This window comes from Pantherophis guttatus, chromosome 18 (genome assembly GCF_059756535.1).
Source record: "Pantherophis guttatus breed Tessera chromosome 18, ASM5975653v1, whole genome shotgun sequence".
In the NCBI taxonomy this organism is placed as follows: domain Eukaryota; kingdom Metazoa; phylum Chordata; class Lepidosauria; order Squamata; family Colubridae; genus Pantherophis; species Pantherophis guttatus.
In genome coordinates, this window is record NC_142080.1 from 3103404 (window position 1) to 3129404 (window position 26001).

Genomic DNA, 26001 nt, shown 5'->3' on the forward strand with positions numbered 1-26001 from the left:
AAACATCATCCTTCCAAACAATTCCAGACAGTGTTTCGATCGGTTAAAAATCATTCCGTGCTCTCCAAATTTTCAAAATCTCAACGAAGGACACATGTTCTTTCCTCTAACAAAAAAACAAGCATTTACGCATTTTATCCAAATTTCATTTGATATATAATATTTCATCTCCGTTTATTATCTATCCATCGATAAAATAGCTCCCGTATCAAAATAATATTGTTTTATCTTCCTCTTCTCTTATTTCAAATGTCAATCTACTCATTTCAGCACAGTCCAACATTTTCTTAATAATTTCTTCGTCAGGAATTATCTTATTTTATTTATTTTATTTATTTTATTTATTTTATTTATCAAATTTCTATACCGCCCTACTCCCAAAGGACTCAAGGCGGTGAACAGCCAAGATAAAATACAGATAACACAAATATTAAAAATCCCTTAAAATTATTAAATATTTTGGCCAAAACACAGATTAAAACACCCAATTTATATCTTCTCTCCTTTCCAATTTTTTCCAAATACAATTCTAGCCGCTGTTAAAATAAAAGCCGGAAAGATTTTCATTCTCTCCCTCCCATTTTGGTGACCCCCCCAATACAAGTAATCCTCGACTTACGACCCCTCCATGGAGCCCCCCAATTTCTGTGGCTAAGTGAGACGGTGATTCGGGGCGTTTGGCTCCATTTTACGACTTTCCTTGCCACTGAATCGCTGCAGTCGTTAAGCGAGCTGCATGGCCGTTAAATGAATCTGGCCTCCCCGTTGTCTTGGCTCATCAGAAGGTCGCAAAAAGGGATCACGTGACATCCTTCCCCCCCCCCCCCGGGCGCCATAACCGTCATAAATATGCTGGGCTGGCTTGAGTTTAATTTTAAATTGATTTTAAATTGGGTTGTTTTAATTTACGGCCAAAATATTTAATTATTTTAATACTGTTTTTAAATTTTGTATGCTCTGTTTTTACTTTGGCTGTGCACCGCCCTGAGTCCTTTTTGGAGAAGGGCGGTATAGAAATTAAATTAAATAAAATAAAATAAAATAAAATAAATAAATAAATAAATAAATAAATAAATAAATAAATAAATAAATAAATAAATAAATAAATAAATAAATAAGAGTCAGTTGCCGAGCGTCCGAATTTTGAATCATGTGATCGTCAGGATGTTGCAACGGTCGGTCGTAAGTGTGGAAAATGGTTAAAAAGTCCCTTTTTTCAATGCTGTCGTAACTTCGAACGGCATCACTAAACAAACGGTCGTAAGTAGAGGACTGCTTGCATTTAGCCTTAAAAGTAAGAAAAGGGGGTCATTTTTCTGATATATTTATATATATCAATATATATATATATTGATATATTTATATATATATATTTGTTGGATTTTTTTTATCCAATCTGCCCGATCTGGTCTCGAACCCAGCACTTCGGCCTCCTCTGTCCTGACTCCTCCCTTTTTCCTCCCAGGTGAAGCGAGAAACAGAGGCCGAGCGTGGTTATGTGGAGCTGGTGATAGTGGCCGACCACGCCGAGGTGAGGACTGTCTTCCCCCTTCCCAATTTGCCCCCAGACCCAATTATATATTTTGCACGCTGATCAAGACATTTCTGCAAGGGGGGAAAAAAAAAATTGCAGGATTTCCTGAATGGAAGGGATTAGTTAGTGTCATTTGAACTCTCATGTGGCTAGATCTCAGTGAGTAAGCCCTCCTTTCGTTTCCCCCCCTCTGCTCGCCCCACTTTCTCACCGCAGTTTTGATTCCCTCAAAGCCTCAAGAATCCCATAGATCTAATTAGGCCCCCCCACCCCCGAAAACTCCCTTTGGATCCCACGCGGATCCCACTTCTGCCACCAATCTTTTTGCCTTTCAGTTCAAGCTGGATCCGAACCTCAACCGGACTCGAACCCGGATCTTGGAAATCGCCAGCCACATGGATGGGGTGAGCCGCGATTCCGACATTCCTTTTTTTTTCTTTTCTTGGCCTGAAACCCTCCCGATCCCATTTCTGACAAGGGGCTGTCCAGTCTCTTCTTTAAAACTTCCAGGGATGGGGCACCCACCACTTCTGGTGGCAAGCAGTTCCACCGGTTAATTGTTCTCACTGCTTAGGAAGTTTCTCCTTAATTCCAGGTTGCTTCTCTTTCCTTGATGAGTTTCCATTCAAGGAGAGGTTTCACCTAGGAACAAGGAGAAATTTCCTGACAGTGAGAACGATCAACCCGTGGAACTCCTTGCCACCAGAAGTTGGGGGTGCTCCATCCCTGGAGGTTTTTAAGAAGGGATTGGACAGCCACTTGTCAGAAATGGGTTAGGGTCTCCTGCTTGAGCAGGGGGTTGGACTAGATGACCTACAAGGTCCCTTCCAATTCTGTTATTCTGCTATTCTTCCTTCCTTCCTCCCTCCCTCCTTCCTTCCTTCTTTCTCTCCTTCCTTCCTTCCTTCCCTCCCTATTCCCTCCCTCCCTCCCAATTCTGTTATTCTGCTATTCTTCCTTCCTGCCTCCCTCCCTCCTTCCTTCCTTCCTTCCCTATTCACTCCCGCCTTCCTTCCCTCCTTCCTTCTTTCCTTCCTTCCCTCCCTATTCCCTTCCGCCTGCCTTCCTTCCTTCCTTTCTTCTGTCCGTCTGTCCGTCCGTCAGTCCCTCCCTCCCTCCATTCCAATTCTGTTATTCTGCTATTTGTTCCTTCCTTCCTCCCTCCCTCCCTCCTTTCTCTCCTTCCTTCCTTCCTTCCCTCCCTATTCCCTCCCTCCCGCCTGCCTGCCTGCCTGCCTGCCTTCCTTCCTTCCTTCTTTCCTTCCTTCCTTTCTTCCTTCCTTCCTTCCTTTCCTCCCTATTCCCTTCCGCCTGCCTGCCTTCCTTCCTTCCTTCCTTCCTTCTCTTCCTTCCTTTCTTCTGTCCGTCCGTCCCTCCGTCCCTCCCTCCATTCCAATTCTGTTATTCTGCTATTTGTTCCTTCCTCCCTCCCTCCCTCCTCCCTCCTTTCTCTCCTTCCTTCCTTCCTTCCCTCCTTATTCCCTCCCGCCTGCCTTCCTTCCTTCCTTCCTTCGCAGGAGGTTGGACTAGAAGACCTCCAAGGTCCCTTCCGACTCTGTTATTTATCTACGCAAAGAGGAAACCCTGAATTCCATCTTACATACCTCTAGATTTAGCACCCAAATGGGAAAGGCCGGCCTGTGAGACTAATCTGGATGCCACAAAGGAGATTAAAAACAGTTTAAAGAGGTTTTTTTTTTTAAAAAATAATGAAATAATAATTTAGCAGAATCGTTTCCTCTGGAGTAGCCTACATTATACAGGTTGTTCTCAACATTCAACCGTCCATCATTGGACGGTTGCTACTCTGTGCAAAATCATCATTTTCTTCTTCTTCTTCCTCCTCCTCCTCTTCTTCCTATTCCTCTCCTTCTCCTTCTCCTTCTCCTTCTCCTTCTTCTTCTTCTCCTCCTCCTCCTCCTTCTCCTCCTCCTCTTCTTCTTCTTCTTCTTCTTCTCCTCCTCCTCCTCCTCCTCCTCTTCTTCTTCTCCTTCTCCTCCTCCTCCTCCTCCTCCTCTTCTTCTCCTTCTTCTCCTCCTCCTCCTCCTCCTCTTCTTCTTCTCCTTCTTCTTCTCCTCCTCCTCCTCCTCTTCTTCTTCTCCTCCTCCTTCTTCTTCTCCTCCTTCTCCTCCTCCTCCTCTTCTTCTTCTCCTTCTTCTCCTCCTCCTCCTCCTCCTCCTCCTCTTCTTCTTCTTCTTCTTCTTCTTCTTCTTCTTCTTCTCCTTCTCCTCCTCCTCCTCCTCCTCCTCCTCCTCTTCTTCTTCTCCTTCTTCTTCTCCTCCTCCTCCTCCTCCTCCTCCTCCTCTTCTTCTTCTCCTTCTCCTCCTCCTCCTCCTCTTCTTCTTCTCCTTCTTCTTCTCCTCCTCCTCCTCCTCCTCTTCTTCTCCTCCTTCTTCTTCTTCTCCTCCTCCTTCTCCTCCTCCTCCTCTTCTTCTTCTCCTTCTTCTCCTCCTCCTCCTCCTCTTCTTCTTCTCCTTCTTCTTCTCCTCCTCCTCTTCTTCTTCTCCTTCTCCTCCTCCTCCTCCTCTTCTTCTTCTCCTTCTTCTCCTCCTCCTCCTCCTCTTCTTCTTCTCCTTCTCCTCCTCCTCCTCCTCCTCTTCTTCTCCTTCTTCTTCTCCTCCTCCTCCTCCTCCTCCTCTTCTTCTCCTCCTCCTTCTTCTTCTTCTCCTCCTTCTCCTCCTCCTCCTCTTCTTCTTCTCCTTCTTCTCCTCCTCCTCCTCCTCCTCCTCCTCCTCTTCTTCTTCTTCTTCTTCTTCTCCTCCTCCTCCTCCTCCTCCTCCTCCTCCTCCTCCTCCTCCTCCTCCTCCTCCTCTTCTTCTTCTTCTTCTTCTCCTCCTCCTCCTCCTCCTCCTCCTCCTCCTCCTCCTCCTCCTCCTCCTCCTCCTCCTCCTCCTCCTCCTCCTCCTCTTCTTCTTCTTCTTCTTCTTCTTCTTCTTCTTCTTCTTCTTCTTCTTCTTCTTCTTCTTCTTCTTCTTCTTCTTCTTCTTCTTTTTCTTCTTCTCCTCCTCCTCCTCCTCCTTCTTCTCCTTCTCCTTCTCCTTCTTATTCTTTTCCCCCTTCCAGTTCTACAGGCTGCTGGGTCTGCGGGTGGCTCTGGTCGGTGCCGAAGTCTGGAATAACGGCAACCAGGTGTCGACGAACGGAAGCGCAAAAGAAATTCTCCGGCGGTTCCTGGCGTGGAGAGAGAAGGATTTGCTGCCCCAGGTTCCCCACGACAACGTTCAGCTCATTGTGTAAGACGTCAGGTGCATGCAGGTTCTTGGGTCAGCAAGAGGACTAGCAACTTGGGTTTTTTTTAAATATATATATTTTTAATAAGCTAAGTGCAAAAAGAGAAAGAGAGAAGGGACAGAGAGAAAGAAAGGGAGAGACAGAAAGAGAAAGGCAGAGAGAGAAAGAGTGAGAGAGAGACAGAAAGAGAAAGAGAAAGAGAGAAAGAGAAAGACAGAGAGGAGAGAGAGAAAAAGAGAGACAGGAAGAGAAAAAGAGAGAGAAAGAGACAAAGAAAAAAGAGAGAAAGAAAGAGAAAGACAGACAGAGAGGGCAAGAGAGAAAGAGAGAGAGAGAAAGAGGAGAGAGAGAGAAAGAGAGAAAGAGAAAGGAGAGCGAGAAAACGAGAGACAGGAAGAGAAAAAGAGACAAAGAGACAAAGAAAAAGAGAGAGAGAAAGATAGAAAGAGAAAGACACACAGAGGGCGAGAGAGAGAGAGAGAGAAAGAGAAAGAGACAGAAAGAGAAAGAAAGAGAGAGAAAGAGAAAGAGAGAGAGAGGAGAGAGAGAAAAAGACAGGAAGAGACAAAGAAAAAGAGAGAGAAAGATAGAAAGAGAAAGACACAGAGAGAGGGCGAGAGAGAGAGAGAGACAAAGAGAAAGAGAGAGAGGGAAAAAGAGAAAGAGGGAGAGAGAAAGAGAGAAAGAGTTACTATTACGGGGTCCTTCAAATCTCCAACCCGCTTAAAATCATTTTAGCAGAATTCCTGCAAAACCAAACAACTCTTGATTTACTTTCTCTTTCTTTCTTTCTTTCTTTCTCTTTCTTTCTTTCATTTATTTATTTATTTATTTGTTTGTTTGTTTGCATTTATTCGTGCAAATTCTCCCGGGTTCCTTTTCGGCCACAGTGGTCCTCCGTTTCCCGCCGGCGTGATTGGCGCGTCGACCCAAGGATCCATCTGCTCAAAAGCTTCCGGTGGGATCAGCATGGTGAGTTGAAGGGGCTTCTCGGAGCCCGGGAAAAAGGGACAGGGGCTTGCAAAAACATCGCAAGGGGCCGATTTTTTTTTTAATACTCCCTTCGGCCGCTTACCCCGGAGTCACCGCGGCTGCTGAGCAAGAAGATCAAAGATTCCCGAAGATAAATTAGGTGCTCTAACTTACTGCTTCTTTCCCGTTCAATAAATCTGGTTAAAGAAAACTCCGAGAATCTTATCTTTCAGAATACAGATAATTCTCAATTTAACAATAGTGGCCAACATTGTGGAAACCTTTTGGGAAAAGTGTATTTTTGAGGTGATTACAATTTTAGAAACTTGGCGACTGGCACGAATCGATGACAGTTAGAGCATCCCAAGATTGGCGTGATCATCACTGGCATTTAAATGTACTTACATGAAATGTCATTAAACTTACATTAAACGGCTTCTGAATTATGACCCCCGTGGCCGTGAGAATGCCACGATGGTCGTAAGGGCGAGGAACGGTCGTAAGTCACTTATTAGTGCTGCTGTTAACTTCAAATGGTTGTTAAACGAATTGTTATAAGTCCGGGGCCTTTAGAAATTAGTTGTTTTTATAGGGTTGGATGTGCGCGATTCATTTTTCCCGAATCCTGGTTTGTTTTCCACCCCAGGGCCATTCCGTTAGCTCTTTAATCATGGCTTCCACTCTTTCACATCAACTTGGCCACAATCTCGGTCTCGCCCACGACAGCGACGGCTGCGGCTGCAACACTTCCATCCGTCCCCAGAGCCGGAAGTGCATCATGGAAGCGCCGACAGGGTGAGTCTTCGCAAATGTCTTCGTGCTCCCGATGTACGCTTCCGTTTTGTCTTCTTTTGTTTTCAGGCAGCTGGAGATTTTCTCGCTGGGGTTTTTTTTCGCTGGAGTGATTTGAAACTTCCCGGAGCGTTAGAAGTGAAAAAAACAGAATAATAACAGAGTCAGAAGGGACCTTTGGAGATCTTCTAGTCCAACCCTCTGCTCACTTTTAGACAAGTGGCTGTCCAGTCTCTTCTTAAAAGCCTCCAGTGATGGAGCACCCACAGATTCTGGTGGCAAGCAGTTCCACTGGTTAATTGTGTGTACTCTCTTTAGCTCTTGGTTGTTTCTCTCCTTGATTAGTTTCCATCTTATCGTTTCCTGTCCTGCCTTCAGATGCTTTGCAGAATAGGTTAATAGAATAACAGAACTGGAAGGGATCTTAGAGGCCTTCTAGTCCAACCCCCTAAACCCTCTACCGTAAATTTCTTCTTAGTTCTAGGTGGCTTCTCTCCGTGGTTGGTTTCTATCTGTTGCTTGTTGTCCTGCCTTTAGGTGCTTTGAGAATAGATTGACTCCCTCTTCTTTGGGGCAACTCCTTACATATTGGAACAAATTTCTTAACAGTTAGAACAATTAGCCAGTGGAACTACTTCCCTCCAGAAGTTGTGAATGCTCCGTCACTGGTGTTCTGTCCCCGTCTCACACGCAAACACACCAACAGACGTCCAAGAGTTAAAAACCAAACCAGCCGACAAAATCCTTTTCCTTATGATAACGGAACTTGGCAGCAACCTAGTGGCTGCCTGCCAAGAGTTTATTACTTACGAAGAGGAGAGATAACTTCTCCCCGCTTCTGGTACATCAAAAGAAACAGCTCAATAATTACGGAGTCAATCAAGTCCAGAGATAATCCAGCAAAGTCTATAGCCAAAAGTCCGGCAATGCAGAATGGCATGGAAGCTTTCAGCTTTGCTCGTCACAAGGTTTGACTGGCCACCACGCTCCCTTTTATAGCCTGTGGGGTGTGGTCCAGTGACTCAGCCTAATCTCGGGCACGCCTTTTCTTCTGTTGCGTGCGCTTATCTCTGTGACGCTGGCGTGGATCCAGCCAAGACTCATTACCCTCATCACTGTCCACCTGTGGCTGCGTGGACGTGCTTGGCCCCGGCCCTATCTCTTGCCCTTCGGCGGACACCGAAGGCATTGCCAGAGAAGAGGGTCCTTGAGAGGGAGGCCTTGCCAACTCCTCTCCTTCACTCTCGGAGTCCTCTCCTGCCGATGACACAGGCTCAGGTAACGGAGCCACAACAACTGGAGGTTTTCAAGAAGAGATTGAAGAGCCATTTGTCTGAAATGGGATAGGGTTTCCTGCCTTAGCAGGGGGTTGGACTAGAAGACCTCCGAGGTCCCTTCCGACTCTGCTGGCCCGTTATTCTGAACAGCGAAGCTAAGATCGACACCCTCACCTCCTTTCCCACAACCTTGTAAGTCAGGATTGTCCTGAAAAAAAAACTCTCTTCTTTCCTTCGCTAGGATTATGCCCGGATTGAGTTTCAGCACCTGCAGCCAACGACGTTTTCAAGAAATCCTCCAGAGCAACCAAGTCGGCTGCCTCCTTGACCAGCCCGAAGCAACCCGCTTGGCGAAGTCCCGTTGCGGGAACCGCCTGGTAGAATCTGGAGAACAGTGCGATTGCGGCCTCTTTTTGGTACGAAATACCGAAAGACCACAATTTTCTTTCTCGCTTCGGGCCTAACAAAGTTTCAGTTTTTTTCCCCCACCTCGAGCACAAAGTCCAGAAACGGTTTCCAAGTAAACACGAATTGCATTCTTTTCTTTAATCGAAGCCGTCGATTTGATCAAATGATGATTACTGTTATGTCCCCTTTGTGGTGCAGTGGCCTAGGGGTGGAGCTCTCGCCTCACAATCAGGAGGCTGCGAGTTTGATCCTAGGTAGATGCAGATATTTCTCTCCAGTGGTGGGATTTAACCGGTTTGCTTCACTCGCGCATGCGAGTCACATATGTGCTCCCCGCCCACGCTGTGTGTTTGAAAACAGCTCTAAAACTTACCTTGTACTACAGCCCCGGTGAGTAAAACAACTGAGGGTATGGTTATCCGCTCTGCCATGCCGATCAGCTAGGCTTCAAACAGAGGAAATATAGATCAGTCGAGCGCAGAGGCAGGTGGGATTCAGCCAGTTCGCACCACTTCGGGAGAACCGGTTGTTAACTTTCTGAGCCGTTTGGTGAACTGAATTGTTAGAAGAAATCATGAGGGCAGAGAACCGGTTGTTAAATTATTTGAATCCCACCACTGGACAGGCCCACCTGATTGTTCGGAGCGAACCGGTTCGCTCTCAGCTGATCGTCGGAGCTACCAGTTCGCCAGAACCGATCTAAATCGGCTGAATCCCATCCCTGTTTCTCTCTCTGGACACAATGAGAATTAATTAATTAATTTTATTTTATTAATCATATTTCTATGCCGCCCACTCTCCGAGGACTCTGGGCGGCTTCCAACAATCGACAGTATACTAAATAGCATCTTGCCCCCCCAACAATCTGGGTCCTCATTTTACCCACCTCGGAAGGACGGAAGGCTGAGTCAACCTTGAGCCGGCGAGATTTGATCCGCTGATCTGCTGAACTAGCAGTCAGCTGAAGTAGCTGCACTACTGCACTCTAACCACTGCGCCACCTCGGCTCTTTCCAGCTATATCTGCCGGGGGAAAAAAAACAACAACTCCGCACTGGCAACAGGCAGGGCATCCGGCCAGTAAAACACTCAGTTCCGTTCAGTTGCCACCACTGCAAGGGATTATGGGGGTCGTTAAAAAAGGATTATTATTATTATTATTTCCCCGTTCCATTTTCTCCCTTCCTTCCTTCTCCAGGAGTGTACGGATCCGTGTTGCAATGCAACCACCTGCCAATTAATTCCAGGAGCCCAGTGTGCCACCGGACAATCTTGCTGTCACCAATGCAAGGTAAGGTGCCCCCTCCCCAAAATGCAGGGGAAACCCTTTCCTTTCATCCTGAGCCCCTTTTTGATGCAAACCAGGATTCCCCCAGGAATTCTGTTCGTGCCCCAATCCCGCTGCCCCGAAGAATCCCAGATTCTGTTCCCGTTTTCGATCCTCAATTGAAGCTCTGTAACTCTGTGCTACATCCTTCCTCATTTATCATTTACCTTCCACACTCACATTAATTTTATAATAAGTTCAGTACGTTACGCATTTAAATATTGTAAAACTCCCCAGTTTCTTCTTAGCATCTTTCAATAATAATACTGTATTAACATCAAATATCGTTACTCTCTTCATCCATATACTAACAATTTTCATCTTATTTATAACTCTTTCTTAATATATTTTCTGCTTATTTTTGGTCTCTTTCATTTCCAAACTCCGTTTTTATTCTGCAACCATTGATAAAATACTTCCCATCCCATATCAGATAATATTCAGTTTGCTCTTTCTCTTCAATTGCCAACGTTAATCTATTCATTTCTGCACATCCTAATATTTTCCTTATCTCCACCTCTTCAATAGGAAGCTCTCCGCTCTTCCAGTGTTGTGCAAATACAATTCTAGCTGCAGTAAATAGAGCGGCCAAACTTTTTAATAGTTTATCAAAGTATAACATTCAAAGAAAGGGGAAAATAGGGGGAGGAGGAAAGGAGGAAAAAGGGAAGAGGAAAAAGAAAACGTTGAGTTCTGACTTTTTTAGCACAGTAGAATAAGGTAATTAACGCACAGCTTTGATTTTTTTTTAACTTTTGCAAAATAATATATACTAGCCGTTTCTACAACAAGAAACTTATCTAATCAGCAAACCGCAAATTAAAGTTTTGGAGGTTTTTTTTTTTCTCACCTCAAGCATGAAGTCCAGAAACGGTTTCCAACTAGAAACGAAATTGCTTCTCCAGGTAGTCCTCAGCTTAGGAGCACAATGGAGGCCCGAATTTCTGTTGCTCAGCGAGATAGGCATTAAGAGAGCTTTGCCCCATTTTGCGACCTTCCCGGCCACCATTGGCAGTAACACTGCCGTTGTTAAGTCAGTTGCACGATTTGCGAAACGAATCCGGCTTCCCTCGTGGAACTCCGGCTTGTCAGAAGTTCGCAAAAGGGAATCGCGTCACCCTGGGACTAGGCTGCAACCGTCATAAGTACATGCCAGTTGCTGATCGTCCGATCGTAGGGAGGTTTTCAACGGTCGTAAGCGTGAAAAACTAGTGCTTTTTTTTCCAGTGCTGTTGCAAGTTCGGACGGTCACTAAACGAACTGTTGTAAATCAAGGATTGCCTGTGTTGGTAATTTCTCCACCCCCCCCTTCTGTTCCCCCTTGTGTAGCTACGCAGTGCTGGACACACGTGCCGTCCAGTCCAGAACGAATGCGACCTCCCCGAATTCTGCGACGGGACTTCCCCACGCTGCCCTTCGAACGTCTACAAGCAAGATGGCAGCTTATGCGAAGGCGGCAAGGCTGTGTGCTACGGGGGCATCTGCCCCACATACTTAAGCCAGTGCCAAGCCCATTGGGGTCCCGGTAAGCTGAGATTCCATCCCCCTGCATTAGATGCAGTCCTCAATGTACGGCTACAACTGGAAGCGGTATTTCCGTTGCGTTAGTCGAGTGAGTCGCGGCCGACTTTTTTGCGACCTTTTCCGTCACGGTGGCGAAGCAACTTGTGCCGTTGTTAAGTGGGTCACGCGGTTGAGGTCGAAGCGGACTGCCTGTGGCAATTAAATAGGTTCATGTTTGATTAGGCTGCTAGAACTCCCTGTCTCCTGGTGATTGGCCCAGAGTCATCCAGCTGGTTTTCATGCCAAAGGCAGGACTAGAACTCACCATCTCCTGGTGATAAACTCACTCAATCAGCTTTCATGCTTAAGTCAGGACTAGAACTCCCAGTCTCCTGGTGATTGGCCCAGAGTCATCCAGCCGGCTTTTACGCCTAAGTCGGGAGTAGAATTCACTTATCTCCCAGTGATTGGGACTAGAACTCACTGCCACCTGGTGATTGGCCGAAAGTCACCCAATCAGTCTTCATGCCTAAGGCAGGACTAGAACTTACCATCTCCCAGTGATTGTCTGAAAGCCACCCAATCAACTTTCACGCCTGATTTGGAACTAGAACTCCCACTCTCGTGGTGATTGGCCCAAAGTCATCCAATCAGTCTTCATGCCTAAGGCAGGACTAGAACTTACCATCTCCCAGTGATTGGCCGAAAGCCACCCAATCAACTTTCACGCCTAATTTGGAACTCCCACTCTCGTGGTGATTGGCCCAAAGTCACCCAATCAGCTTTCACGCCTAATTTGGAACTAGAACTCCCACTCTCGTGGTGATTGGCCCAAAGTCACCCAATCAGCTTTCACACCTAATTTGGAACTAGAACTCCCACTCTCGTGGTGATTGGCCCAAAGCCACCCAATCAGCTTTCACGCCTAATTTGGAACTAGAACTCCCACTCTCGTGCTGATTGGCCCAAAGCCACCCAATCAACTTTCACGCCTAATTTGGAACTAGAACTCCCACTCTCGTGCTGATTGGCCCAAAGCCACCCAACCAGCTTTCACGTCTTAAGTTGGAACTAGAACTCGCCATCTCCCACTTTCTTAACCACTGGAGCAAAACTAACTGACTGCTTTTTATTTACCCTAATTAATTGATTGATGACACTTTATCCTATCTTAGGTGAGCCCTGTAGCTGGATCGCAGTTATTGGCAGTAATTCCCTTTTTTTAAAAAAAAAATTTTTAATTTTTTTCCCAGATGCGGTTCCCACGTCGGAAAGCTGCGTGGCGTCTCTGAATCAGAGGGGAGATGCCCGGGGAAACTGTGGGCAGAATCCCGACGGATCCTACAGTTCCTGTGCTAAGAGGTAAATGCAGGCACCCACCGGCTAAATAGGACGGCATTACAAGTCACCGCTGCGAGAGCGATTAAAACTCTAAAAGTAAGATGAATGTTGGCGGGAACGCAGATTTTGAAGTGGGTGGGGCCCGGAGGCCCGGCCTGGCCTTCTTTTAAAAATAAAATTAAAAAAAACTGAGGACTAGAAACACGAAGGGACGCAAGCAGAAATGACTCCCGTCTCTTTCCCCACAGCGACGTCCGGTGCGGTCAGCTGCAGTGCGAGAAAAAACGGAACGGAACAGTTAAGACTTCGAACTGCCTGCGGGATGCTCTGAAATTTGTCGTCGCAGCCGACGTCGTGGACGAGGCCTGGGCGTTATCGGGGACAAATTGTGGTCCTAACAAAGTGAGTGAGTCTCAGATTGGACTTTTGCGGTTGAGATTTTGGGGATTTTGGGGGTGGCGGTCAGAGGGAATTGCTTCCTTGCCTTAACGAAAGGCCGCTCGCGAAGTCCTCGAATTACGACCCCCCCATTGGAACATCGGTCTCTTAAATGAAACAGCGGTTAAGTCGAGTTTCCCCCCACCACCACCGATTTTAGGACCTTCTTTTTGATTCGTTCAGCGAATCGCACCGTTGTTAAACGAATCCAGCGTCCCCTGTTGAATTCACCCTCGATGGTGATTTTTGTGGGATGCTAACATCCTTTATAAATTCGTGCCGCTTGCCAAAATTATAAATTTTAATCCCTTGACTGGGGAGGGGATCCTTCCACGGTCGTAAGTGTGAGGACTAGCCATAGGTCACTTTTTCAGCATCGTCGTAACTTCAAACGGTCATTAAACGAACGGTCGTAAGTTGAAGATGACCCACATTTTTTTTTTTTGTTCCTAGGTTTGTATCAACCAGCGATGCCAGGAAGTTTCCTCATTAAAATTACCCGTATGCCAGTGCAACGGACGCGGGGTAAGTGTAATATATATATATATATATATTTTCCCCCACCTCTCTCTTTCTTAAAAACTGTTTTTCCAACATCACAAGACCCTAAAGAAATGTAGGCTAAAACACCGGCTAATTTTCTCTTTTTCCCCCCCCCCCACACCACTTTTGTGCAAAGAAATTTCTAGTCCTCAGCAAAAAGTATTGAGGACTAGAAACTTGTGAGAAAGGGAGAAGGCGGGAGTGGGGGGAGTATGGGAGATCTGCCTTGCAAGATATCCACCCAAACACTTATCTAAATCAATAATCCATTGAGGGAAGAGCAATTTACAAAGGAGCGGGATGGCTGAAAACTGAGGACTAGAAGCTTGAAAAGGGGGGAAAAAAGAAAGGAGACCTAAACTAGAAAACTAGTGAGTTCTAGCTTTAGGTGTGAAAGCCGGCTGGGCGTCCTCTCTCTCTCTCACACAGCCCAACCCACCTCACCTCACAGGGTTGTTGTTGGAGAGGAAAGAAGAGATGCAGAAGGAATATTAGCTGTGCTTTGAGTTATTTATAAAAATAAGAATAAAGTCAGATAAAACAAATATTTTTTTAAAAAAACCACAGTGGTGAGTTTACAGCTTGAGAAATTAGGGAGGGTCCCTCCTGATCCTCTTTCTCCCCCCCCCCCCGTTATGCAGTTGAGGGCTCATGGCGTGGGCGTGTGGGGGTTGGACTAGATGACCTCCAGGGGCCCTTCCAACTCTGTTATTCTGTATCTCACTGTTCCTTAGGCAGCCTCTCTTCATCCCATTTCTTAAGGTCTCCTCCCACACTTCCCCCTCCCTTCTTCTTCCGCAGCCCCTAGCAGCCTAGGGGGGTAAATAAATCCCAGAAAACCCTATCCTAGTCACACAGATAGGAGACCACTCAGAGATCCCACAGCCACGACAGATCGGGTTCCCCCCGCGCGAGGTCTTGCCCCTCCTTATCCTGGCTGGACTCTCTTAAGATTTTTTTTTCTTTTCCACCTGCAGCTCTGTAACAGCAAAGGGCACTGCCATTGCGAGCCCGGGTGGGCGCCCCCTCGCTGCCAGGCGGGTGGCCTTGGGGGCAGTGTGGATAGCGGGCCCCCCGCCCCGGGGGAAGGTAAGTCGTGTGCGAGTGGGCGCGGTGCGTTTGCAAATACATCAATGCACAAATAAACTTATTAAACTTATTAAAGACGGGATGGGGAGGGAAGAGGAGGAGATAGATAGATAGATAGATAGATAGATAGATAGATAGATAGATAGATAGATAGATAGATAGATAGATAGATAGATAAATAGATGATGGATGGATAGATGATGGATGGATGAATATTAGATGGATAATAGAGATATACAAATGGATGGATGGATAATAGAGATATACAGATAGATGGATAGATAGATAGATAGATAGATAGATAGATAGATAGATAGATAGATAGATAGATAGATAGATATAGATAGATGATAAATGATAGATGGACGGATGAATATTAGATGGATTATAGAGATATAGGGATAGATGGATGGATATTAGATGGATAATAGAGATAGATAGATAGATAGATAGATAGATAGATAGATAGATAGATAGATAGATAGATAGATGATAGAGAGATGTAGAGAGAGATATAGATGATAGGGATAGATAGATGATTGCTGGATGGATGGATGAATATTAGATGGATTATAGAGATATAGAGATAAATAGTTGGTTGGATGGATGGATGGATAATAGAGATATACAGATAGATAGATAGATAGAGAGAGAGATAGAGAGATAGATAGATAGATAGAAAGAGATAGATAGATAGATAGATAGATAGATAGATAGATAGATAGATAGATAGATAGATGGATGGATGCTTGCATGGATGGACAGATAGATTGGAGGAAGGGACGGACCTACAGTGGGATGGATGGGTGGGTGGATGGATGGATGAATATGGGTAGCTGGACAGACAGACTGATAGATGATAGAGAGATAGCTAGATAGACAGACAGATGGATGGATAGATAGGGAGAGAGAGATAAGATGGATGGATGGATAGATAGATTCTGATTTGCATACATGGCAATAATCCAGGGCTGAATTTCGCCTCCCTACCCCCGCCACCCCCAAAAAGCAACGCTAGATCCAAACTAACGGCGATCGGCGAACGCCCCACAAGACACCCGTGCGCGCGCCCTTGGCCATCCTCCTGGCCCAACGCCTTCCCTCTCCCCAGCTCGGGTGCCATCTCTTTTCTATAACTCCCCTGCATTTATTTTAAGACAGGCCATTTCCCCTCCCACCCCCCAAGCGAGGCACAGGCCCCGGGTGTTGTGAAAAACGAGGTTGTTACGGGATACCAAACAAGGCCGCCTTTGTGTTAGCGCGATGCCCGGCTTGCCCTCCTCCCCCCCCCGCTGTTCGCCATGCACCGTTCCGCCTTGGCGAAAAAAAGGGGGAGGTTAACACTCGTTGGCTTTGTCCTTTTGCAGCGAACCGGGCGACCTCGACGGCGCTGGTGGTGATCGCGCTACTCCTGGCGGCGTTGCTGGTTGTGGGTCTGTGTTGTGCCAGGCGCCTGGGCCTCCACAAGCGCCTCTGCCAATTCGGCAAGGGCACCAGCTGCCAGTACAGGTAAGCCTCCTCTTCTTCCTCCTCTTCCTCGCCGGCCCCGCTCCGAGGAGTTTTAATCTTTCCCGACCAGACCTGGCTAATTTTATTTATTTAGGAAATTTACTGGCCGTCCGTCAGCTGACTAGGTGGCTCCGAAGACACTGAGCTTGTCGACGGTCAGGAAAGTCGGCAGTTCGAATCCCTAGTACAGGTCTCCTACGTGAGTAGGGGGTTGGACTAGATGACCTCCAAGATTCCTTTCTAACTCTCTGTTACTGTATCCGATGATTCGGGGCGGCTTCCGGAGCATAAAACATTAAAGCAGGGGGAAAATATATACAATCAACAGTTATGACACACAGCAGAACATAGAACGTGGTCTGAGTTGGAAGGGACCTCCCGAGGTCTTCTAGTCCAACCCCTGATCCCCATTTCAGACAAAGGGCTCTCCGGTCTCTTCTTTAAAAGGCTTCCAGTGATGGAGAAGGGAGGAAGGAAGGATAGTAGAATAACAGAATTGGAAGGGAGGGACAGAAGGAAGGAAGGAAAGGAGGGAGGGAGGGAGGGAGGAAGGAAGGTTAGATAGATAAATAGGTGGATGGGGAGAGAGGGAGGGAGGGAGGGAGGAAGGAAGTATAGCAGAATAACAGAATTGGAAGGGAGGGACAGAAGGAAAGGAAGGAAGGAAGGAAGGAAAAGGGAGGGAGGGAGGAAGGATGGTAGAATAACAGAATTGGAAGGGAGGGACGGAAGGAAGGAAAGGAGGGAGGGAGGGAGGGAGGGAGGGAGGAAGGAAGGAAGGTTAGATAGATAAATAGGTGGATGGGGAGAGGGAGGGAGGGAGGAAGGAAGGAAATATTGCAGAATAACAGAATTGGAAGGGAGGGACAGAAGAAAGAAAAGGAAGGAAGGAAGGAAGGAAGGAAGGAAGGAAGGAAGGAAGGAAGGAAGGAAGGAAGGAAGGAAGGAAGGATAGCAGAATAACAGAATTGGAAAGGAGGGACAGAAGGAAGGAAGGAAGGAAGGAAAGAAGGAAAGAAGGAAGGAAGAGAGGGAGGATAGCAGAATAACAGAATTGGAAGGGAGGGACAGAAGGAAGGAAGGAAGTGATGGAGAAGGGAGGGAGGAAGGGAAGGGAAGGGAGGAAGGAAGGTTAGATAGATAAATAGGTGGATGGGGAGAGAGAGGGAGGGAGGAAGGAAGGAAGGAAGTATAGCAGAATAACAGAATTGGAACGGAGGGACAGAAGAAAGAAAAGGAAGGAAGGAAGGAAGGAAGGAAGGAAGGAAGGAAGGAAGGAAGGAAGGAAGGAAGGAAGGATGGATAGCAGAATAACAGAATTGGAAGGGAGGGACAGAAGGAAGGAAGGAAAAAAGGAAGGGAGGGAGGGAGGGAATGAGGGAGGAAGGTTAGATAGACAAATAGGTGGATGGGGAGGGAGGGAGGGAGGAAGGAAGGAAGGAAGGAAGGAAGGAAGGAAGGAAGGAAGGAAGGAAGGAAGGAAGGAAGGAAGGAAGGAAGGAAGGAAGGAAAAAAGTATAGCAAAATAACAGAGTTGGAAGGGAGCTTGGAGGTCTTCTAGTCCAACCCCCTGCTCACGCAGGAGACCCATTTCAGACAATTAAAAACCTCCTGTGATGGAGCAACCCACAACTTCTAGTGGCAATCCGTTCCGCCGGTTAATTGTCCTCACTGTTAGGAAGTTTCTCGGTTGCTTCTCTCCTTGGTTCGTTTCCATCCGTTGCTTCTCGTCCTGCCTTCTGGTGCTTTGGAGAAGAGGTGGAAAACCCCCCCCCCACATTCTTCTTTGGGGGCAGCCCCTCAAATATTGAAAGATGCTACCACGTCCCTCCTGGTCCTCCTTTTCTTTAAACTAGATCTCCCCAATTATAAACAAACTAAATTCCCGCGGAGTCTCCGGGACGAGCTGTTTAGGGGGAAAAAAGAAAAAAAAGGAACAACCCCTGTTTTGTAAATTCACTCTGCAACCCTTCCTCTTTAGGACTGAGCCCGAATCACAGGTGCAATTCCTTCACCCAGCCGAAAGGTGCGAGGGATTATGGGCTTTGGGGTACACGTGCCCCCTCGCTCTGCATGTGAAAATTTTGGGGGTCTTTCTCGGTCGCAGGGGCTGGTTGTCTCTTGGCTCTGGAACGGTGACAGTGCTGTTTGGGGGGGGGTTAGGGTCTGCAAGTAGTCCTCGACTTACGACCGCTCAAAGGTGCTGGGGAAAAAAAAGCGACTTATGACCATTCCTCGCACTTATAACCGTTTGCGGCATTCCCTACGGTCACGGGGTCGAAATTCAGCCGGCATGTTTTTGTGACACTTGTAGCATCCCGTGGTCTCCAGTTGCGACCTTCCCCACGAGCGGGGTCAACGGGGTGAGATGGGGAGAGCTGGATTCACTTAATGACCCCCCTGATCCGTTTAACGACCGCAGCGATTTGCTTCACGAACCGTGGTTTTTACAAAGCTTGTAAAAGGCTTCCGGCTTGCTCGGTGATGTAAAATTCTGTTGCCCAAAGCCATCGTAAGTCGAGGACTACCTGCGAATCCTTCCTGGCGCGAGATCGTGCCGTGTCATTGGCATTTTGCCATCCTAGAGGTCGGCGCTCAATTTCTTGCAAACTTTTTGCAGGGAAAAAAAAATAATCAAGGGGACGGGAAGGCCGTTTAACGTGGCAACCAGAAACGTGGCTTGCGGCCTCCGGGCTGGTGGTGAAGGCCCCCCCCCAAACCGTGGTTTTTCTGGTTTCTTAACGCTTCTTTTCCTGCCCGGATTGGCACTTTGCAAAACCTACCCCTCCGCTTTCTTAAAAAGTTGTTTGTTTGTTTTTCTGTTGTGCCTTTTTTGATTTTTTTTGCTCTCTGGGTTTGATTCCCTCCAAGTTTGGCCAGCTGTGGCTTCCTCGATCATGGCTTAAACCGCTATCTTGAACCTTTTGGCTTAGCCGAACCTCTTCCGGGCATAATCAGATTTGAAAACGGCTCGGAAGGAGGCCGCGTGGCATGGATTGCTTGCATTGGGGTGTTTTTGATTTTCCAGGCGGCGGGCAGTGTCTCCTCCGAGCTCGCCCCCAAACCGGGATTAAAATTATCTCCTCCGACTCCCATTTCTCTAGAATCACCCAACCGGAACCCCGAAGTTACAGCAAAGCACCGCCAAACCGTCCTCGGCCCCCACAGTGGAAATCAAGCACTGAGCTTCAACTCATGCCAACGTCTAAGGTAAATGGGGGAGGGGGAGGGGAAGGACCGAAAAAAAGCATCCCCCCATTTTTTTTCCTTCGGCTCATCCCCCCCCACCCCCAAAAAGCCAATATTTCTCTCCGCAGAACCGGACAGAAGTTCCTCCAAGGAAAGATTTTATAATTTAAGAGGTTTTAAAAAGCTGCGGGACCCGTGTTTGAAAAACGAGAACAATCGTTGCAAAAAAAAAAGAGAGAGAGAGAGAGAGAGGAAAAAAAGTTCCTTTCTCTTGCCCCATTGTAATTTTGGGGCCCACACACAGATTTAATATTGAGGAATTTTTGGGGGGGGGCAGGGGGCTCCCGAAAGAAAAGGAAAAAAACGAGACTTGGAAAGAAGGACAGCCCACACGGAGAGATTTGATCTCTTTTCTAGGCTTTGGAATGTGGTGATTTGAATTTCTAAAGATGCAGAACAAAAGTGTGGGAGCCTACCGGTATTTTTCGGACTATAAGACGCCCCTAAATTTACAGGAGAAAAACAAGGGGGAAAAAATAGCTTTTGGGCCCTCCGCGCATCATGTTTCGGCCCTACTCGGTTCCCAGAAGTACTTTGCAGTGCTCCGCACGGCCCGTTTTTTTAGCCAAAACGGGCCCATTTTTGGCCTGCAAACAGTGCTTCTCTTTTTTGAGTCTGAGGAACTAGAGACAGTTGCTTTCTCCACCCCTTAGACAGCTGTGGGGTCAGCCGTCTCTTATCTAATTGTTCCCTACGCAGCAATTTTTTCACTCGAGGTGTTCTGACTCAGCTCCTCAAACACGACAAACCCTCTGACGTGAACTCAAAAGATTCCTTTATTAGGAATGCCGGAAGCCCCGGCAAAAAGTTTATCTCGCAGGCTAACAAGTCCTTCCGGCCGGAAGATGAATCGTTGTCTGCCACACTTATTCATCTCCGCTCCGTGCCTTTTGTCCCCAGAGCTAGGGTGGGGCCTTGCTAGCAGCGTCACTCTTCCGTCCCAAAGACCGGCCCGTAGATTTCCACTGCTCTCCTCTCCTCTGCCTTCTATCAGGCACCGGACCCAGCTGTTCCTCCTCCTCCTCATCAGACACCTCCAGACCTGGCGGCTGTTGTTTCTCCATCTGAGGGCAGACGGACGGCCCAGGCTCCGTCTCCGTCTCTCTCTCTCTGCCAGCCCCATTTTCCTCTTCCCCCTCGGAGCTCCCAGGTTGCCCTGACTCCCATTCCTCCTCCTCTGATTTGGCTGCTGGAAGGGCCGGTGGCCGACAGGCCGCGCAACACAAGGTCTTTTTCCGCACACCGTTTCGTTTGTCCTTTCGTCGGCTCGCCGCGAGCGACCTGTAGCCGACAAGAGAGAAAGCAGAGGAAACGGGGCGACACAAGTCAAGGCCCCGACGTCCCCCTAAAATTTGGATCGCTCCCCTGTCTGTCTGTCTTTATCATCTCTTGCCAGTTGCATGGTGCATGGCGGCCCCGACCACGCATGGCGTCGTCCGACTTTAACCTCCAGCATGTCGCCAGTCCCACGTTTTTAGCCTCCTTCTCCATTCTTTCTCTTTCTTTTCTTCCCGTCTCTCCGGGCGCCTCCTTTTTCTGTCTCTCGCTGCAGCAGCCCGCTGCGCTGGGTGCCGCGCGGCCGGAGCCACCCTCCAAGCCGTTGCCGCCTGACCCGGTCCCGAAGGAACCACAGGTAACCGAGCCGGGAGAAGGATTGTGGAAGGGAGGGGGGCAACCTTTGTATGTTCCTGGAGGCTGTGGCATGTGCCTTGCATGAATACGCATGAAAGGATGACGCAAGAGACACCCCCCCCCACACACACAAAATAACTCCACTTCACGTGGTACCCCGCTATTCCTACTCTGGATTCGAATGAATTGGAGACAACGGACGCCACGTGGGATTCTCACACGCCAGGAGAGAATCCGCTCTGCATGCGTTTCGCTCTTTCCGAAAGTCCCCTAAACTTTGAGGAAGATGTAATAAACAGGTAGTCCTCGGTTTACAACGCTCCGTTTAGTGACCGTTCGAAGTTACGATGGCACTGGGGGCGGGGGGAAAGGGGATTTAGGGCTGTTTTGCACAGCCCTGCGGTCACATGATCGAAATTCTTGGCAGTGGGCTCGTATTTATGATGGTCGCAGTGTCTCGGGCGATTCCCTTTTGCGACTTTCTGACGAGCCAAGTCGGCGGGGAAGCCAGATTCGCTTAACAACCGTGTTGCTCATTTAACGACCGCCGCAACGTTGGCGAGAAATGCCACAAAAAGGGGGCAACACTGACTGAACAAATGTCTCGCTTAGCAACAGAAACAGGAGCAACAGGGGCTCCGTTGTGGTCGTAAGTCGAGGACTACCTGTATCATGTCTGTTAAGCCTAGCAACAAATCCGTTGCGTTTTTTTTTTCCCCCCTTAAGATAGCTGATGTTTCTTCTTAATAAATTACCATTTCTTATCTCTTTTCTGGAAAACAGTAACCCCTCTTCAACTTTGCATGTTGTTCTTTGCTATCTGAACTTTTTCTGCCCAGGATTCCGCTGGGGAACGACCCGGCCCTCCTATACGCCCGTTGCCTCCTGACCCTATTCCCAAAATCCAGGTAATGGTTTCGGCCTTTCACCGTGTGGAGGTGAACTCACCTGAGGGCGGGGGGGAAAGGGACTCCATTTGCAAATGGAAACGTGAGGAGAACAACCAGAATAGACTTTCACAATTTTGGCAGCTTTAAGATGGGTGGACTTCAACTCCCAGAATTCCCCAGCCAGCGTGTTTTAAGATAGATGGACTTCAACTCCCAGAATTCCCCAGCCACCTGTTTTAAGATAGATGGACTTCAACTCCCAGAATTCCCCAGCCACCTGTTTTAAGATAGGTGGACTTCAACTCCCAGAATTCCCTAGCCAGCCTTCTTTAAGATAGATGGACTTCAACTCCCAGAATTCCCCAGCCAGCATGGCTTAAGATAGGTGGACTTCAACTCCCAGAATTCCCTAGCCAGCATGATTTAAGATAGGTGGACTTCAATTCCCAGAATTCCCTAGCCAGCCTTCTTTAAGATAGGTGGACTTCAACTCCCAGAATTCCCCAGCCACGTTTTAAAATAGGTGGACTTCAAATCCCAGAATTCCCTAGCCAGCCTTCTTTAAGATAGATGGACTTCAACTCCCAGAATTCCCCAGCCACATGTTTTAAGATAGGTGGACTTCAACTCCCAGAATTCCCCAGCCAGCCTTCTTTAAGATAGATTGACTTCAACTCCCAGAATTCCTCAGCCACGTTTTAAGATAGGTGGACTTCAAATCCCAGAATTCCCTAGCCAGCCTTCTTTAAGATAGATGGACTTCAACTCCCAGAATTCCTCAGCCAGCGTGTTTTAAGATAGGTGGACTTCAATTCCCAGAATTCCCTAGCCACGTTTTAAGATAGGTGGACTTCAATTCCCAGAATTCCCCAGCCAGCATGCTTTAAGATAGGTGGACTTCAACTCCCAGAATTCTTCAGCCAGCATGTTTTAAGATAGGTGGACTTCAACTCCCAGAATTCCCCAGCCACGTTTTAAGATAGGTGGACTTCAAATCCCAGAATTCAACGTCCTTCTACATGCAAGGCACAGCACCCTATCCGTCTGCCCACCCTTCTAAGATGGCCTCCAATTTACGAAGCAAAACCTGGTTGGGGGATTCTGGGAGTTGAAGTCCACCTGTCTTTGAATCACGAAGATTGAGAAACTCTCTCCCCCAGACTCATTTGCCTGGAGGAACTATTTGAGGGGTGGGCTCTGCTTTGATTGACTGCCTTCTGTCAATGCAATTTCGGCTCTTTTTCCTCCTAGTCCCCGGGCCCCACCAAGCCTCCCCCTCCCCAGAAGCCGCTGCCTCTGGATCCGCCCCATGCCATGCCCAGCTGTGACCCCGAGATCCAGATGTTGCCATCCAGGTGAGTCTAAAGGTTGGAAAAGAGGCGTTTTGGGGCGGGTTTTTTTTTTTGCAGAAAAACCAAAGTAAATATTGCTTTCCTGCAAAACGTTGCGGTGATATGATCGTCGTAAATGGGGTCAGTTGCCAAAAACGCAGTCATGTGACCACAGCTCGTTTAGTGACCAAAGTTACAATGACACTGAAAGGTGACTTATGACCGATTTTCACACTTAACGCCGTTTGCAGCCTTCCGGTGATCAAAATTCAGACACTCGGTCACTGACTCGTATTTATGACGGTTGCACTGTCCCAGGGTCAGGTGATTTTCCCCCACCCCCTTTGGCGACCTTCTGGCAAGCCAGATTCGTTTAACGACCGTGCGACTAGCTTCCCAGTCGCAGGGATTCGTTTAACAACCGTGGCAAGGAAGGTCGTACAACGGAGCGCAATTCCCTTCCTAAACGTCTCGCTTAGCAACAGAAATTGGGGTCGTAAATCGAAAACTCCCTCTCTTTTCTTTCTCGGCTTTTCTTCCAGACCAGCTCCTCCACCCCCTCCCACGCTGGCCGGCTCTTCGAGACACCCTCACAAAATATAACTTGGCTCGCTCGCACCAAGAGCTCATATCAACCTTGCACAAGGCACTTCTCGCGGGAAGGACCGTCCGCCATCTTCCCCGTCGCTCGCTTGGCTGTAGATTTTGCAGAACGCCCCCCCACTTCTCCATCCGTCGTAAGCTCGGGGCAGCGATGGGGGCTCGTCCGGGACGGATATGAGGTCCCTGGAGACATTTGGAGACCAGCAGCCGGAAGTCCTAAACGTGGCTAAAGGGAGGCCATTTTGACCGTCTCCTGCTTTAAATCCCTCTCCGGGGGAATTCTGGGAAAAATATTTGCACTAGCAAGGCAAACTCTCCGTGGCGCCCCCTGGAGATGCAGATGTGGACATGTGCAATGGGAATTACACACCTGCGCGTGTGCAAGAGGACAGCTATTCTCCAACGGAAGTGGATTCATCGTCACTGGAATCGATCCACCCAATTGGATGGGACGCCATTTTTTTTTTAATTAATAAAAAAAAGACGGACTCCCTTGATTTTTGGGGCGAATTCTCTGGTTTTTGGAGCAAGAAGGAGTTGTCCGACAGTGCTCAACTTATAACTGTTCGTTTAGTGACCGTTCGAAGTGACCGCGGCCCGGAAAAAAGCGACTTAACGGCCATTTTTCACACTTAATGACCGTTTGCAGCATCCCTGTGATCCAAATTCAGACTCTTGGCAACTGACTCATACTTATGACGGACTTGTGATGGCCCTTTTGGTGACCTTCTGACAAGCCCAGTCCACAGGGAAGCCAGATTCGCTTAACGACCTGATTTAATAACGGAAAGCGATTCACGTAAAATGAACGGGGCGAGAAAAGTCATAACGTGGGGGCAAACCTCACTCATGACAAATGTCTCGCTTAGCGACATAAATTTGGGGCTCCGTTGTGGCCGTAAGTCGAGGACTGCCTGTATTCTCTTCCCCTCCTTCCCAATCTCTGCGTCATTTGTCCACTAGATGGCGCCTCAGTCCACTTTCTTCTTCTCTCCCAAACCTTACCTTTTAAATTAAATTTAATTTGATTTATTAAATGGGTGGAAAACGGGAGAACAGCCATGATCCAAAGATGAAGTGAAAGAAAAGGCAGAAGGAAATTTTGGCAGCTGAAATTTTGCCCCGTTTTATGACCTTCCTTGCCGTGGTCGTTAAGTGAATCATTGCAGTCGTTAAGTCAGTCGCACGGTTGTTCAGCAAATCCAGCAAATCCTTGACTCGGCTGGTCACAAGGTCGCAAAAAGGAGGATCGCATGACCCCAGTAGGGACACCATGGCAACCGTCATAAATACGAGTCAGGTTGCCGAGCGTCTGAATTTTGATCACGTGGCTGCGACGGTCGTTAAGTGTGGAAAACGGTCCCAAGTGTCAATTTTTTTCAGTGCCATTGTAACTTTGAACAGTCACTAAGTGGAATGGTCGTAGGTCCAGGACTTACCTGTACAGGGGAACTGAGGCACCGTGAGGGCGAAAATGGTGAACGGGATGTTGGGACGGTCTAATCAGAAATTTCCAGGTAGTCCTTGACTTGCGACCGTTCATTTAGTGACGGAAGTTAACAATGGCGCTGAAAAGAAGCTATTTGTGGCCGATTCTCGCACTTACGACCGTTGCAGCATTCCCCGACAATCACGGGATCGAAATTCGGGCGCTGGGCAACAGTTGCATTTTGAGGTCACACGCTGCAACCTTCCCAGCTGGCAAAACCAATGGGGGGGGGAGAGCCGGATTCACTTAACGACGGATTTGCTCCACAAGTGTGGCCAAAAAAAAAGTGCTAAAATCGGTTGTGATTCGTTTAACAACCGCCTTGCTTTTACAACCTTTTTCAGTGCCGTCGTAAGCTTCCAAACGAACGTTTTGTCAACAACAGATAATATCGCAAGGCGTTGACGACACCTCCGTTTCAACCCAGATAGACTGCCTTTGGAGTTGGAGGTTCTGGCGGATCCAGCTAGACAACTCCTCGCCTTGCAGGTGACACCTGGCCCAGCTCCGAAGCAGGTGGCACTTTATCTACGTAGATAAACTGTATAAATAAACATTTATTTATCTGTTACATTTTATTTGTCGTCTGCCTTGTCGTAAAGACTACTGTTATCCCGTCATTTGAGCCAGGGGGTCGGACTAGATGCCCTCCAAAGGTCCCGCTCTGAAATTCTGCCTTTTTGAGCCAGGGGGTCGGACTAGATGCCCTCCAAAGGTCCCGCTCTGAAATTCTGCCTTTTTGAGCCAGGGGGGTCGGACTAGATGCCCTCCGAAGGTCCCGCTCTGATAGTCTGCCTTTTTGAGCCAGGGGGTTGGACTAGATGACCTCCGAAGGTCCCGCTCT

General features: G+C 47.8%; 1 protein-coding gene across 13 annotated transcripts in view; it reads left to right on the forward strand.

Moving 5' to 3' along the window:
* ADAM15 (ADAM metallopeptidase domain 15) overlaps positions 1-25728 on the forward strand; it is a 32524-nt gene extending 6796 nt beyond the window's left edge. For 2 of the 13 annotated variants that reach the window (XM_060685110.2, XM_087881321.1), the window contains 19 exons: positions 1466-1531; positions 1870-1938; positions 4598-4767; positions 5656-5737; positions 6384-6532; positions 8048-8222; positions 9412-9504; positions 10870-11065; positions 12297-12405; positions 12633-12786; positions 13276-13347; positions 14343-14454; positions 15822-15963; positions 17945-17989; positions 19068-19173; positions 20765-20845; positions 21684-21752; positions 22986-23089; positions 23608-25728. In XM_060685110.2, the coding sequence (XP_060541093.2) occupies positions 1466-1531; positions 1870-1938; positions 4598-4767; positions 5656-5737; positions 6384-6532; positions 8048-8222; positions 9412-9504; positions 10870-11065; positions 12297-12405; positions 12633-12786; positions 13276-13347; positions 14343-14454; positions 15822-15963; positions 17945-17989; positions 19068-19173; positions 20765-20845; positions 21684-21752; positions 22986-23089; positions 23608-23668 (2055 nt within the window). In that variant the 3' untranslated portion in view covers positions 23669-25728. The remainder of the gene's footprint in view (positions 1-1465; positions 1532-1869; positions 1939-4597; positions 4768-5655; positions 5738-6383; positions 6533-8047; positions 8223-9411; positions 9505-10869; positions 11066-12296; positions 12406-12632; positions 12787-13275; positions 13348-14342; positions 14455-15821; positions 15964-17944; positions 17990-19067; positions 19174-20764; positions 20846-21683; positions 21753-22985; positions 23090-23607) is intronic. The other 11 variants (XM_087881326.1, XM_087881323.1, XM_060685114.2 and 8 more) reach the window with 6 other exon arrangements.
* The last annotated feature ends 273 nt before the right edge of the window (positions 25729-26001 follow it).